Here is a 16716-nt window from a genome sequence, read left to right as displayed (position 1 = left end):
TGACTTTAGCATACAGTGCAGTGATGGGTGAGTGATCTATAGCACTGCTTCCCAAACAGTGGGTCGGCACCCATTTTTGGGTCGTGGACCAATTTTTATGGGTCGGAGGAAATATCCCCTTTTTTTTGTTTCCTACATTTAAAAAATATTTATATTATTTCAAAAGATTTTTAAAAAAATAAACAAACTAAATAATTCACACCTTTTCATCAATTAAAAACAATTCAAAAGTTCACAAATACATTTTAAAATACAATAATTTCTATAAATATATATTATATATTTTTACGTTTAAGAAGTAGTGAAAATTGCAGATCTACTGAGCTTGTAGATCTGCTATTTTTACTAGTTTGGGTCTCAGGCAAACATCTAATCTCTCTTTTGGGTCTCGAGCTAAAACGTTTGGGAACCACTGATCTATAGCCAGTAATAATAATATTACTTTTAATGCACCATGATAAACAGTGTCCTGCATGTGCAGTAGTGAGGTGGACCAGACATTCAACACATAACCATAATCTAAAACGGGTAAAAAGGTGGCAACCACTATAGTCATCACTTACAGGTGTTTAGGTACTGAGTGAAAGTCTCATGATGTGTGGACACACAGGTGGCCAGTATTTGTATGAAAAATGTATCTGCTTAGTGCTTTGTTGTAAATATTGAAATTAATTGGCAAATATTTGAGTAATCTGTGAATTACTAAATATTAACCGTCAATATTAATTTACAGTTAAATATATTTTCTTTGGAAACGAAGATATGAATGGAATGGACTAATTCCCATAGGGGTCACCACAGCGGATCATCTGTTTCCATCTGCAGAAGATATGAACTAACATAACATAAAAAAATACATTTTTAATTAGGAACCAATCACGCACGCACGCACGCACGCACGCACGCACACGCGCACACACACACACACACACACACACACACACACACACACACACACACACACACACACACACACACACACACACACACACACACACACACACACACACACACACACACACACACACACACACAGCTCAGTTTACTTAATGAGCTTTCTAAACTGCACGTTCTATAGAGAGTGGTATAAAAATCACTTGAATGCCATAGGCCTACTTGTCAACCATTAGAAAAATACCTTAAGTGAAAGTCTTAAAGTAGCTCACCAAGTATCAAAAGTGAAAGTACAATGTGCTTTTCATAGTACAAAGAAACAGAACATGGGAGAAATGTTTATTTTCTCCAAGCTTTAAAAACTTTGAACTTTGAACAAACTTTGAAATAAATGAATAAAGCCATAGACTTGATCATTTGTCCCATTAGTAGGCCATTACCATTCTATTAGGTGAATGAGCTCACATGCAATTAGAAATGTTGGGAACAGAACATTGTAGTAATGATGATGTCACAATGGCTACTGTCCACTGAAAGCAATACACTTGTAGAAGATAGAAAGAAACTACCCAAAGCATACACCTGAAATGTGCAAATACTGTATATAAGTGCATACTATGCCGTCCACACAGGGACGCATAAACAGCATTTTTCAAAATCTACACTGTGTGGGGCGCCCGCTGGCCTAGCGGTCTGGGCGCATGCCACATATAGGCAGAGCCGGCCCAGCCAATAGGCAGAGTAGGCAATTGTCTAGGGCGCCATTAGGCTTTAACGCGTGTGTGCGGGCAGGGGTGATGGCCTCCATAAGATGAATCTCAGGGGGGCGGAACACACACGCATTGCATGATGAACTATATGTAAAAACATCAGAGGCTTGACATGTTTGCCATTTAAAATCCGTTTCAATATGCCAATAACTCGACCTGTATTGTTAGAAGGATGCATTCCAGATACTTTAAGTGCTGCATTCATCCCTAGGTATGTGCAGAAACCGGTTTATAAAAATGCTGCCTATAGGCACCACATTCCTCAGGGCCAGCACTGCATATAGGCTGTGCACTGTGGCCAGAGTTTTCAAAAAGACGCGTTTACATGGGCCAAAAACACGTTTGCGAGTGGGTGAACCCCCCCAACCACATATAAATAGCTACTAGTAACCTGTTTAAAGGAAGCCAGTGAACCACATTTTTTAGGGGATGGGGTCAGGACATTCCACTCTTGGGTGGCAGTGCTGTAGAAGGAGAATTTACCCATGTTTGTTTTATAGGTGGGTGTTACCAGATCGTTGTTTATGCTCCCTCTAGTATTGTGGCTGTGGGTGTCTAGGTATTTAGTCAGATATGCAGGTATTGAGGGCATTGTGGGCAAAGTCGCATTGACTATTTTGAAAGCCAATCCCATTTTTTATTGTTTAACCCTGTCTTCTACCCTGAGCCATCCTTGGCTGGCATCCAAGACGTTATTACAATTAGCACAGCTCCTGCAATTCCACATAATCCAGCCGATCCTAGACCAGCTGTAAGGAGTCCACCAGCTCCCAGCACCATTGCTCCCAGCATCACCACACCAAGGACTGCCAAATTCAGAGCATCATTAAGTAGCATCATTGCATTTGTACTTTGGTGTCTAAATGCACTGCCTGTCAACGTAGGGCCTAGTATTAAAGCCATTGATAAGACAAAATTCCCGAATGACAGTGAATCCTTGTAAAGTATTCCACATTCTATCCCAAATACCGATATTGCATAAAACCAGACATTGTCTCCTGTTATTTCAACCGTAGAACCCAAAGCGAATCCTGATGCTCCTGTTAAGCCCAACATTAAGCCAAGTTGTCCTCCTACACCAAGATACCATTCAATCAGTCCATGAAGTCCTGTCTTTGGCAGGTCCATACGTAGATTATATAGCACCACAGCAGCAGGGAGAGAAATCCACATAGACAGCCCTTTAGCTGTATCTGGCGCCAAGGACTGGGCTGACATTGCTCCTAGTGAAGCACCAACCATGCCTGTTAAAATCTCTATTATGTACACTACCGTGGGAAGTGTGAAGAATATGTCATGAAACTGTACTGTTGAAGTGGATTGACCTCCCATTCCAAACCCAAGCAGTAATCCAGTCACAGTTACCAACAATCCAAAGTATAGTTGTTTCTTAATGGTCATAACAGCCAAATTGTCCACAATACATCCCCCTGGCAGCATAAGTAATACGACAAGGAATGAACAATTATTACCAGGATCATCCATTTCCAATCCCGCCACTGTCATTCCTAACCACACTCCTAGTAGCATAGTAAGGAATGTCAGAGTGAGAAAGCAGAGCATTGTAGTTGTAGGTGATAGGCCTACTGTTGGGTTTTTCTGCAGTGCTACAAGGATGCCGATACTAAGGCTGAGGATTAACCCCATGAATAAGAGACCTCTTGGTCCCAATGTCAACACTGCTGATAAAGTTGATCCGAGGAGTGCTCCTCCCATTCCACATCCCATTGATATCGTCAAACCAATGAAGGCCGTTTCTAGCAATGGTCCAACTTGCTTCTTCGCGATGAATAAAGCTCCAGCAGAAGCCATCGCAATTCCACATGCCACGGCGAGGAAAGCCATGCCAAGTCCAAGGCACCCTAAAAGAGCCCCGAATCCGGGAAGTCCTGTCATTTCAACGACTTTGTAAGCCCTAGGATATGGGTTCATCTGCATGGCCTGCAGGGCTTTTCCTGTGGCCAGGTTGAGGGAAAATCTAGCAACAATCATTTTCAGCAACACTCCCAGAGTTGACATTGCTGTATGAAACAGAACAAAAAGCAAGTGTAAAACAGTGGCTCATTATGTTTGGTCAGTATCATCCTCTCTCTCTCTCTCTCTCTCTCTCTCTCTCTCTCTCTCTCTCTCTCTCTCTCTCTCTCTCTCTCTCTCTCTCTCTCTCTCTCTCTCTCTCTGTCTCTACTGCATCGCCCTCTCTCACATCTCTCTCTTTCCCTCTTTTTCTCATCTCTTTTCTTCTTCTCTCGGTTTCAAAAGTGCTGACTTAGGGACCAGTCGAAATTTACATAAGGGGGGGCATGGAGGAAATGTATGTGCCCTGATCTAAAATGCCATGACCCTCCCTTTGACAAAAAAAAAAATCAATGACCCTCCCCAAGTGATTACAAAAAAAAGAGTAACCCTCCCCGCCTAGAAGTGTCACGATATATTGTGTCACGATATAGCCTATCGTGGTATTAAAATGTGATGATAGGTATTGTCATGATGTCATACTGTATCGTAATATTTTTTTAATTGTTTTTTTAATACAAAAAAAACACTTTCTTTTTTTTTGCCGGTGAAAGTTAGGAGTTTTTACTGTATGATATGAAATGTAAAGCTTATCATAATCATAGTAATTATTAATCATGTCCTCCATCATATTCAAGGTATTTTGGAGAGAAATGAAACAGACTCCAGTCACTTTCAGTTTAAAGCACTGCAGAGGGGAGGTGTTGTGTGTCAGCTGATGCTCGTTGACGCTCGTTAATGTGACATGCATCTGCACTCTCAAATAGGCCTACACCTAATCTAAGATTGTATTATACTGTATCTGGTATTATAGATGTTGATGATACATGAGAAAAGAACATTAATAATATATCATATCGATATCATGCCCAACATCATGTATCGTATTGTGAAATTCTTGACACCCCTAACCCTCCCCATCAAATACAACATGACATTTAAAACTGATATGTCCAATGTTTTGCTTTCCACATTGATTAGAACATTGCTGTAGTGTAGTCAGTCTTGCTAAATGCACAGTGTATCTGTAGTAGTGGTAGCAGAATGGATAGTGTTCTCATCTTACATGTGGGAAACCCATTGAATCCTGGTCAGATTGAAGAAAGTTGAATATTTGGTAACCAGTAGTTTAAAACTTTTGTCACTCTGCCCTTTTAATTATCAACTACAGTGACTACAACTACACTGTTGCCTACATAAAACAAATTAGGCTATCAATTATGGCCTGATGCTTCTGGTTTTACTTGTGGAGCTAGGCATCTATACACAACTGTCCATATAGATCCACATTAATCACATGCACAGAATTACTTCAAATGATTATGAATATCCAGTTATAGTAGGCCTATTTATAATGCATCTCTCCAATAACGCCTGTTGAAGTTTGCTTAATTGTTCAACCACCATCGTTAAGACGCTGAATAGATTTGACTGGGTCGTTCACACTCGCTGTGCGTTGATGGCTTGTTAACGACCGTCATTGATTCTAAATAGACAAGGTGTTACTTGATTTGAATTCTTTGTATCCTTTGAAATGGAGAGGGGTCATTGACCACTGTTCTGCTGTACTAAAAAGGTATATAAAAAACGGACTATTTTATCAATTCAAAATTGCATGACCCTCCCTTGGATTCAAAGTAAAATTAGCTGACCCTCCCTTGGACCAAAATTAGAAAGACATGACCCTCCCCTATTTTCCTCCATACCCCCCCTTATGTAAATTTCGACTGGTCCCTTACCCATTTGTACATGTATGTCTGTCTTTTCCTTTTGGTCTTCAAGTCAAACACGGAACTTCAAAATGCTGTTAAACAACAAATGAGCTGGCATGCAGTTGGGCGTGGTATGGCATAAACGAAACAAAAAGCCCCTATGCTAGATAAAACATGATAATAAATAATTACTTACTAATAAAGTGCACTCTATGGTGGCCCAAGGTGCAAGACAATGTGATAATGTGCAAACTAGCAGGTGAAAATATAAGTTGGAATACAATAGAATAGCCTATATGATTTACAACATAGATAATGCATTTAACTATTGGCATACATGAAACAGTAGGCCTATAATCTTAAATAAGTTAGTTAGTTAGTTAGTTAGTTAAAGTTTATTTCGGTCAATACAACCATACACACATATGGCATTTCATACAATTAAAGACAAAACAATTAAAACAATAAGCCCAAGAAGCACATTTATATTAAATGTATAAGAAATGTCAAGCTGCATTCCTACTCTACTCTTTCTAATCTAAAAATATGTCATGTAGTTTCCTTTCACTTTTCTTCTGAATCTGAACCAACAACTGCACTATGTCTTAATCACTATTCTTGTGCATTGGTGTTTCCTAAACTGTCCTATTTACACAACAAGATGCTGACCCTCCCCTCATGCACCTGTTAGTTTCATATACAGCCATAGCCCTATGGCTGTGATATTACATTAATATCACGGGCCCCACACTCGCATGAGTCGCATGCTCATAAATATTAACGTGATTTCATTTTAGTTACATGATATCTTTTAAATTATAACAATAAAATAGTTTTACATTGTGGCACAGCTTACCTAATTGAGGTAGGTATTTTTTTTTTTCTGATGTTTTCAATGACAATCACACGTTAACTATGGATTTCCCATTTACAACCATGCTCTGGTTGGTTTATTTTTACAACCCTATTTTGTATTTATTTTGATTATCATTATATACATATTTTTAATATTTGCAGAATTAAAGTTCTAAATTTATTTGACTGAAGCTCCCACACGGAACTTGTCCTGCATAGTAATCGTAGTCGTACGGAACCCTTTGAATGTAACACCACTCTTTTAGTACATCCGGGACGATGATGGCCACGGTAGAGCAGCCACATGTGGAGATCAGCACAGAACTGGAGGGTAAACAACACACATATAACATTATAAAACACTAAAATGTTTGATCACAGGCTGTGCTGACATGGATGTAACGTTTTCACCCTGATTAGCAGAGTGCCAAGAACATAGTGCTCATCTCAGCCCTGTCCGGAGTAGAGGAGGTAGTTAGCTATGTGGCTAATGCTAACGTTAAAACCAACGTGATGTTGTTAGTGTTTGTGTGTAAGTAGTGGTGGGAAAAAGTACCCACATGTTTTACTTAAGTGAAAGTATCAATACTGCAATGCAGAAGTACTCTATTACAAGTAAAAGTCCGGAATTCAAAATGTATTTGAGTAAAAGTACTAAAGTATTGGTATCAGCATGTACTCAAAAGTAGAAAGTACTCATTATGCAGAAATCTTCCATTTCATGTTTTCGAAATGTATAAAATCATTTGAAAATAGCAGTTCTACAAGCTCACAACGCGTCGCGTAGATCTGCTATAGCTGAAGTCTATCAAGGGCTGAGGTTGTATTGCATGTTTTGTAATAATAATCAAAATCTACAAAGTAAAGTAACTTTTCAAATAATTGTATCAGAGTAAAAAGTACAATATTTGCCTGTGAGATGTAGTGGAGTAGAAGTAAAAGTACTGAAAATTGGAAATACTCCAGTAAAATAATAATTAAAAATTGAACTTGAGTAAATGTACTTAGTTACTTTACACCACTGGTTGTTAGTGTTTGTGTGTAAGATAAATAAGTGTCATCTAACCTTTGTATGTCCCTGTCTTGGCTCTGAGTGGTGAGACTTATTTATGTTATTACACAGTAAAATCCTCAGTGTTAATTAAAAAAACTTAGTTACAAAAGCTAAGTATACAAATGTATTCAAATTGACCCAGACAGAGTTAAATGAACACAGAGTTTGATTGATTGAATACTTTATTATCAGTTTGCAAAAAGTATAGAGGTACAGTTATACTATAGTGTAAAAAGGATAACACAAAAATCCCTGAGTGCTTGTTTCCATTGTGGTCCTGTGTATTCAATTCAGTAAGACATAATAAAGAAAGACATATACAAGAGATCATCAATACTAGGAGCAGTATAGTATATTGACAGAAAAACAGTGGGGGTTCATTTATTTTGCCAAGCTAGAAAACTTGTCTAGGTCCAGTTGCAAATTGCAGACAGGTGCTCTTTTATGGCGGTTTTGAAGGAAGATAGGGACTCGGGAGTCACACTTTTTTCTGGCTGGTGGTAGGGCATTCCACTTTTTGGTGGCATAATAGTAGAATGTATTCATCCCCATGTTTGTGCCGAATCTGGGGGGAATGAGATCAGTGTATTTTACTGTGCAGTGGCAACCTTTTAGTGAAATGCTTGTCTCCTAACGACTCAGGAGGAGAAGATGCTGAGGGCGACCAGAGCAGTGACCAGGGAGAAGGCGACTCTGAAGAAGGGAGCGATGGGGGAGAAGAAGGGTCAAGCGAAGGAGGGGAAGATGACAGCGGGGAGGAGAGTGGTGACGGGGAGGCAGAGGACGACGGAGGGGAGGCGGATGAGGAGGAAGGCGGGGAGAGCAACCCAAACGCCGGGTGGGCAGAGGCCATGGCCAAGATTCTGGCCAAGAAAACCCCGGGAAGTCAACCCACCATCCTGCTCAAGAACAAACAGCTGGACAAGATGAAAGACAAGGAGAAAAAAGAACTGCTGGTGAAGAAAGAACAGGTAACTGGCACTGTGTATGACCGGACTACTAACATAATGCTTATAATCAATGAATCGGGCCATTATTTAGAATTTGTTTTGTTAATCTCTGTAATCATTTAGATCGTCAATGTGGCGAATGTGTAGGACCATACAGTGAATGCACTAAATGGATGGTTTTTAAACAGTTAATCAAATAATTGTAAAAGGGTTGGTTACTGTTAACCCATTAAGACCCGAGGCCGATTCTACAAATGCCTTCCAAATCAGTAGATCTCACACTTTCAAAATGTTTAAAAAAAATAATTAAATAGCAAATGTACAAGCTTGCTGCGCGGCACGAAGTGACGCGCTGTGAGCTTGTATATCTGCTATTTTTGAATAGCCAACGCTAAAATCTAAAATGTCACAGATGCTTACCCGGTTTAAATGGGTGGCTGTGAGTTTTTTTCCCTCTTAATCCTGTTATAATACAACAAGACAACACAGGGACTCATTTGTTCCTTCCCACTCACACACTCTAATCTGTTCTTGTACTTTTTTCATCATTACAACAGATTGATAAGAGGCGAGCGTGGGAGATGATGGCCAGGGAGAAACCTGATTTGGGGAAGGACCGTGAAGCTGAGAGGAATCTACAGCGGATCGCTACCAGGTATTTATGCTCAACTGTTGTTCGCCTCTTTGCACTCCAGAACAGTGGTTCTCAACCTTTTCAGGCCACGACCCCCAAAATCATCATATTTGAACTGGGGACCCCCCAAAATAATCATATTTGAACTGTGGACCCCCCCACCCTGACAAGCACTTGGAATTGTAGGCATTACATTTATAGTTTGACCTAGTTCCACTGATAAATATTGTGAAAAAAGAAGAAAAATCTACAAACTCGCAACGCGGGGCGTTGATCGCCTATTTTCAAAAATGTTGCCTTTCTTATATTATATTATATATACATATATATATATTATTATATTATATTATATTATTAAAAAGGTCTTAACTCACTGAGCGCCAGAATTATTTCTGGCTATGTTGTCCCAGTGCCAGAGATTTTTTCAAAGTAAAAAAAAAGGGCTTAGGAAGCGAGATACAGCCTTTTTCAGTTATAAGTTAAACAAGGAGTGGATGGAGCTGCAAATCTTCAGATAATGATATCTTGGGTTCTGAACATTTTTTTCAAAAACATGTGAAACACGTGATTGGCACGTTGCACCATAGCGGTAAAACACATGAAACACGTGAATAGCACTCAGAGTTAAAAGTCCTTTAAATTGCCACTTCACTGTCATCCGGGGACCCCCCCAAAATCAGGTGGTCCCGACCCACAGGTTGAGAACCACTGCTCCAGAAGACATCACCTTCGCGTCCACTGTCATGCTCAAGACAAGCCTGGTGGGGAGGGCGCTCGGGTGGCGCAGTGGTAAAGTGCCTGCCCACCACCTTGTGGGTTCGAATCCACCGTGTTGCATCCGGCTTTGTCGAGCGTCTATATACGAACACAATTGACCTGTGTTCGAGGGAGGGAGGGCGGGGAGGGTGCTATTTCTCATTGCACGTATTAGTACGGGTTGGGTCAGCACCTGTCAGCAGCTGACAGGTGCTGACACCGGGAGGACGTAGAGTCTACATCCTCCTGGTGGTGGCTCCTCACTGGCAGGCGAGTCAGTAGGATACAACGGCAGTGACTACACACAAATGTGTGTGGGGACGAAATAATTGGCATAACGACTAAATTGGGGAGAAAACGGGGTAAAAAGGAAAAAAAAAGACACGCCTGGTAAGGCGCAAGCGAGTGCATACATGGCAGACGGAGTATTCCTGCTCGAATCCCACAAGTCTAATATCGCCCTTGGCCAGGGGGGGATTCCCATTTGGTTGTGCAGTAGATGTTTGGTTTCCCATGTGGGAGACACAGTTTTGAATCATAAACGATGAGCTTTAACGGGGCTTTGCCGCGTTCAGACATACCCCAGTATTTGTTTGAGCTAAAGGTGTGGTGCATTTTAAGGGACGGGTAATATTTAAAGGTAGGGTAAGTAATTTTTTTTATAAAAAAAAAAAGAAGGTTAAAGTACTATATTCTGATAGTAATCATTGCTACAGAGCATTTGTTCGGTCACAGGGGTCTCTCCAGCTCTTTAGTAAACAGAATATAGTTCATTTTCAGGTAGGTGACACATTTTAGCCAATCAGGAAAGAGCATTGAAAATGCATTTTCTGTTTAATAAAGAGCTGGAGAGACATTGGAGACTCCTTATATGGACAGGACACTAGTCTATAGTAACGAGCACTATCAGAACATAGACCCATTTTGCAATTATTTGAATAATTGCAAATCACTTTAATTACCTTTTAATTATGTGTTTTGTTCTTTCCAAACAAAGAAATCTATAAAACATTGTTATTAATGATTAATGTTTAAAATGTTGTGTCATGAAGGGTAGAGTAGTCTATATCAGTGCAGGTGATGTTTACGTTAACTTTAGGCCCACATCAGAGGCTCAGAAGCGTCAAGCTCCAGGTGTTAGTTCCTGAGAAAGCTAGTCTCGACATGAAACAGCCTTTGCCATCGAATTGCAGCTGACAGAATTGAACATGTGCATATTCAGTAGGCGATAAAAACGCAATACGAAGTTGTTTCCTCGCTTAATTCTATGCTGTCTTCAGGGGTGTGGTGCAGCTCTTCAATGCAGTGAGGAAACACCAGAACACCATGGATGAGAAGGTGAAGGAAGTGGGCAGCTCGGAGCGCAAGAAGGCAAAGCTACTCTCCTCCGTCTCCAAGAGAGACTTCATCGACGTCCTCAGGGGAACGGAAGGTGGCGGTAAAGTAACCGTCAAAAAAGAAAAACAGACGGTGAGTTTTACATTCCACGCGTCTTGTCAGTCCTACTGTAGTCCTTTTTAGTCACACAATATTTTGCTGATCGTCCATGTAAACATTGTCTGCAAAAGGTTAAATGAGATGTCATGCAGAGTTTATATGGAAAATACATTATTTACGTGAGTCTTGCATGCTGCTATTGATATCAATAAATGATGGAATCACAGACTACTAAGTTTACTTCACTATCTGATTTATTGTTTTGAGGAATTACTTTCTTTCTCCCATCATGACAAAACAATCCTTGAATATTTGACCTGACAACCTGTAATGTCACTGTATGCCCACATGGTGGCAGTGTGGGCTTTCAGGAGTTGATGAATTTGGCTCGAGATTATAGAGACGGCTGGCTCAAATGTCAACATCCGAACATAAAGCGCACCATAGATTATATGAGCATTTAAAATGTTTATCCTTTGTTTATACATGAGTATTGTGTTTCATTGTGTTCAGTCGGCTGTTGACGAAGCAGAGGACGAGAAGCCTGCCTGGAGCGTGCTCAGAGATGACTTTATGATGGGGGCCTCGATGAAAGACTGGGACAAACAGAGTGATGAAGAGGAGGGTGAACAGCCAGACGCACAAGAGGCTGCAGAGGACAGCGATTCAGACTGAAACCAACCTAAACCACAATAAAAGTGACTGTATGTTTGTGTCACTGAGGTCACCCTTCAGTGAAGATGTGCTGCACAATGCCTTCAGGATCCATCTGGGGATCAGAGCTAATTGTTCTAAACCACTGAGATGGGAGAGGAACTGTGTACTTGTACCTTATGATGAAGGGCTTACTATGCGCACTTCGACAGTGGGTGCTGTGTTAAAAGCAGAACATAGTTTAAGGATGGAACCCACACACAGAGCTATGGTTTGGACTTATTTATTTATTATAAAATAAAAAATCAGGCAACATTTCGTTACATGGTGGATCTTCATCAGGTCAATAAAAAATAATAAAACGCCTGTTCAGTCCTTCCATATATATAGATTATATATAGCTCTCCCTGCGGTTCTGGAAGTCCAGATGAGCCTGAAAAGGACCTTTACGTAGATCCTGCCCAGCCCACCCAGTGTGGACTGATAATACTGTTCTACCGGAGTGTTTGTGCTATTCTGGAGCTTGAGGCTATTAAGTGCCATGTGCTGAATGTGTTTCCAATCTGCCGTTCCTGTAAATAGAACAATTTTTGCCACAATCCATGTTTTTGAATAAATAGCCAGTTGAAGAAACATCTAATTCCCTTTTGCGTCATTATCATTTTGTGGTGGGATCCACCACAGGCTGTGTCCCACATTATTACACAGCGCAGCATGTTAATAATTGTGCAGTTAATGGGCTCCTTTGGAAGAGTCTGGCGATAGCATCTGCTTGGGACAGGACAATCATGCTCGCTTTCACGGAATGTGACATTAAACTCTTTATGACCCCGTGGAGGAAATGTGTGTGCCAGAGAGCACAGGCCAGCTGGTGACAGTGGAATAGCTGTCATACTATACATAAACCTTCCTGTTTAATGACGCTCATGCCTGTGTCTGCTGGACTGTTGCCAAGGCGAAGCTGCCCCCCTCCCATTGCACACACACACCCTCACCTTGCCTCAAAATGACCCTGGGAGGCAAGGCGATGTGGCGTTGACAGTTCTGCTGACTCTTCCCTTTCTCTTTTTTCCCCCTCTCCTTTCTCTTGCTCGTTCTACCCTTCTCTCCTCCACACTGTCTGCCCCTCGCCACACAGCGAGTGGAAATATTTGCCGAGGGCCTTATCGCCGCGAGTAGAATGCCGGCGCGTCTCTGCAGACCTGTCTCCACCATGCAGAACGCTCATTCGTCATGGCAACACTGTGGCCTGCCACTGTGGAATGCCAGCCTCCTCCCTGGCCTTGTTGACACACAGCTCGAGAGCGGGTCGCTATAGGTCGTCTTCGTTTACCGCCTCGGCTGTCGCTCATCGTCGTCATCTCTCTTTCTCTTGTCTCCTCCCGCTGATCAGTAGGGACCACCCTGGATCAGCACAGACCTTTTTGGATGCGTGTCTGGGTCCTGGGACCGTCTCGAGACAAAGTGAAGGGGCCTGTACGTACGGCAGGTTCACAGGGGACTGCAGAGATGACGTGAGCCCGAGTCCAGGGGCTGGACGTTTGTGCAGGTGCACTGAAGTACAGCTGATAGGGGGTTCTCTCTCTCCCACACTCACATAAGCAAATACATTGAATAGATGAGATATGAGGGCTCCGGTGTGGAGACCTGCAAAAATAATGTCAATTACCAATCTGGTGTAACGGTTTTTGCAGTTGTGGTGAGCAGGTGTTGGAAGGTACATGCATGGAGCAACTGTTGAAGCATGAAACAGCTACCCCTCTCTCTAGCGCTCTCTCTCTCTCACACACACACACACACACACACACACACACACACACACACATAGACACCCACACCTCGTCCGGCCTCACATCTGTCTATGTGGGTACTGATTTAGTGACAACATCTGGTTTACACCAGTGGGCTGGATGCTGAGAGAGTTTCTGAGAGCCTGTCACTGCTGATAAATGGCTAGCTTTGGTAGGGTAGGGTTGTAGACGGCTCTTGCGAGAGGGGAGGCAAAAGGGCCTTGGCAAATGATGAAAAAAGTGAGATTTTCTTAGGCGCATAAACGTAAATCAAGCTGGCATACACACAAGGCGTTGGGACTGTGGGAGAGTGGAAAGGAGAGGGGGGAAGGGGGTGTAGGTCCTGACTCATGTTTGACATGATCCAATTCTAAGACAGGTGTAAGGATATGCGTTTTTCTCATTACATTACCCTCATTGTTCGCTGTTCCTATAGGTGGATCTGGCAGTGGTTTTGCATGTTGCTCCTGTCATGGGTTAGATAGGGTTTCTCTATCTGTAAGCCACAGCAGTGGGCTTATACACTTGATGCTTAGCTTCCTTCCGCACAACTTGGATAAGCTGTCAGGTAGGTCAGAGATTCTGCATGATCTGACATGCAGTCATTTGAATTTCAACTTTTAAGCGTTTAATGTTTTTTTTCTTCACATTGGGGAATTTAAGAGCTCTGCCACCTGCCATTTGGCAGATTAAACTGCCAAAGGGGTTGGATATTGATTAAGTGCACTGGGAGGAGGGTAGACCTTTGCTCCATTTGGCTGTGTATGATGATGTGTGTATATAAACCTAGGCTTATATAAAATATATGTGTGTTTGTGTATATATATATATTTTAATTCTTATTTTATTTTATTGATTTATTTTCCCACCCTGGAAGATTTCCTGGACGTTTAAAAAAAAAAATGCGTCCAGTCTGTGAAGCCATTGACTTGTCTGGCGTTAGGACCCGGTGTCATTGCGCGTATATAGGGGCCAATAGGCCATTACCCGTTGCACTGTCCCATTGGGCGCACCACTGAGCACTCATATTTACCATAAATCGTCTCGTAAACCTGGAATTGAAGGGGTCCCCTGGTCTGAAAGTGATGACCACAACCTCAGCTTGTAGGAAGGGGGAGCAGCACGTGGTAAAGTTAGTCCCCTTATAAATAAATCTCTCCTGCAAGCGGCCGCCCGCTGATCCTGTCCCATTGGCACCACGCGTAAAGAGAGAGAGAGAGGAGCAGTGCGTTCCTGAACCGTTAGATGGGCTGAGAGGGAAGACGCGTGAAACGGTCCTCTGTGGCACTGAAGACTGAACAGAGACATCGCTCGTTTATTTTAACCACCTGGCTCTTAAATATGAAGGAACAGTGAAACGGCCGGTCGTTCTAGTAGTTTTGCTACGTGTTTTTTTTCCTGTTTTTCTCTCCATTACGCCGACGACGCATGAAGCTGAACGACTGACAACTTGACACCTTGCGACTTATTAGTGCCAGACAGTGTAAAACGTCCTGGATTCGCACCCGGGTCTCCCCGCGTGGAAAGCCAACATCTTTAACGGCTAGACTAAAGCCAATTCCCTAATAGACCGGGGGAGATATTAGACTTTTTAGGTCATCAGGCTGAGGCTGTGAGTGAGCCACTCTCTGCTACACACCACCAGGACGCGATTTCTTTTTTTTCTCTCCTAGGATCGGGGTGGAATGGGGTCTAATACCGTCTGTTGATGAACGCAATGAGTCGCTTATCATCAAGATCCTGAAGTTTGCCTTCAGCTACCAGACAGTTTGATCAAAGACGGACTTTGTGTTGAGGTTGCGTGCGTCGCCGCTGCTGCTGGCTGGCTGGCCACGGTTCTGATGCGGTGGAGGTGTGCTCTATCTATCCCGCAGCTGGCTACACGTCCCGTGCTGCTGCTCAGCTGGCTGATAGACACTTAGTTGTTATTAGTTTTGGTGTTTTCATCTCGGGATGTTTTCCCCTTTTTTTGCCGCACTGACCGTCGTGGACGTTTAATGGGCTGATTCTAGCTGGCAGTTTGGCGACCACCTCCCAGCAGCACCACCTTTACGCACCATCCTGGCATCAATGCGCTTATTACTATTATTATTATTAATAATATCAACAACTGGGAATAATAGATCTATGTGGTTTGCTCGCCTCTGACCGAATAACGGATTTTAGCACCGGGACGGACGGGTGAATGGATTTTACGGCGCGATCCCAAAATATTTGACTGAAACTGAAAAGAAAAAGGAAAAAAAGTTCAGACGAATTTCCAAGGCATGCAAAGTGGTAAATGTTGTCTCCGTTTGAAGCAGTCTGATATTCTCCACGAAATGGGTTTATTATTCCGTTAACATTGAATTTAACCAATTCATTATTCTTATTGTTTCTTTTTTTATATATATCTATATTGTCAAGAAGAAGCTGCTGAAAAACATCTTGTTTGATGAAGAAGATGATGACCCCAATGGAAACAGGACCCCAATGGAAACAAGCCATAGTGCTTTCTTAGGGTTTAATCCTTTTTGGCAACCCTTTGTATAGAACTGTACTTTTCTAGTGCTTTTTTTTGTGCAAAAACTTCTAAAATAAAGTATTCAATCAGTACAATCAATCAAATCAAGATGAACTTCTACATCCTGAGCCTTCTCCTCCTGACGTTGGATTACTTGGCCACCGATGTGGCGATGGGTCTGTCCACGTGCAGCACGCTGGACATGGAGCAGTTCATGAAGAAGCGCATCGAGGCCATCCGGGGACAGATCCTCAGCAAGCTGAAGCTCAGCAGCCCCCCGCGGAGCTTCCCGGACCCCGACGACGAGGTGCTGTCCCGGGACATCATCGCCATCTACAACAGCACGCGGGACCTGCTGCAGGAGAAGGCCAACGAGCGCGCCGCGACGTGCGAGCGCCAGCGCAGCGAGGAGGAGTACTATGCCAAGGAGGTGCACAAGATCGACATGCAGCCCGTGTACGTGCCCTCAGAAAGTAAGTGAAGTGCGTCTCTCTGGATGTTGTTGGAACCACCTGGTCACTGGCATAAGGCTTGTCCGCTTGTCCGGGACATGTAATTGTTAATTAATGACAATCAGATTTAAATCTTAGTTGTCTGTTGGACAAGTTGATTTTTTTGTTCGAATCCATGGTGACCATGGATTCGAACCAGGGCAGAGGGGTCATCATCCGTACACGGACATATGAATGTGTCC

General features: G+C 42.5%; 3 protein-coding genes across 4 annotated transcripts in view; 2 read left to right on the top strand and 1 right to left on the bottom strand.

Annotated features, from left to right (window-relative positions):
* Positions 1–16716, bottom strand: part of LOC308084610 (alpha-N-acetylgalactosaminidase-like) — a 443273-nt gene that overhangs the window by 10689 nt on the left and 415868 nt on the right. Inside the window, exon 1 of one of the 2 annotated variants that reach the window (XM_080427352.1) lies at positions 5417–5450. The exons of the other annotated variant lie outside the window; for it this stretch is intronic. Within the exon in view, the coding sequence (XP_080283478.1) occupies positions 5417–5428 (12 nt within the window). The 5' untranslated portion in view covers positions 5429–5450. Of the gene's footprint in view, positions 1–5416; positions 5451–16716 lie in introns of those variants that run through there. 2 annotated transcript variants of the gene reach the window in all.
* On the top strand, positions 6522–12369 carry rrp15 (ribosomal RNA processing 15 homolog). The gene is made up of 5 exons (XM_080427095.1): positions 6522–6575; positions 7941–8269; positions 8806–8903; positions 10919–11108; positions 11589–12369. The coding sequence occupies exons 1-5, from the start codon at positions 6524–6526 to the stop codon at positions 11748–11750; spliced, it is 831 nt and encodes a 276-aa protein (XP_080283221.1). The 5' UTR covers positions 6522–6523; the 3' UTR covers positions 11751–12369.
* tgfb2 (transforming growth factor, beta 2) overlaps positions 14513–16716 on the top strand; it is a 42276-nt gene continuing 40072 nt past the window's right edge. Inside the window, exon 1 of the mRNA XM_080426946.1 lies at positions 14513–16495. Within this exon, the coding sequence (XP_080283072.1) occupies positions 16132–16495 (364 nt within the window). The 5' untranslated portion in view covers positions 14513–16131. The remainder of the gene's footprint in view (positions 16496–16716) is intronic.

This window comes from Gymnoscopelus braueri (assembly GCF_963280865.1).
Source record: "Gymnoscopelus braueri genome assembly, chromosome: 4".
Taxonomy (NCBI): Eukaryota; Metazoa; Chordata; class Actinopteri; order Myctophiformes; family Myctophidae; genus Gymnoscopelus; species Gymnoscopelus braueri.
Note: the sequence above shows the minus strand (reverse complement) of the source record. Positions and strands in the feature narration are given on the sequence as shown.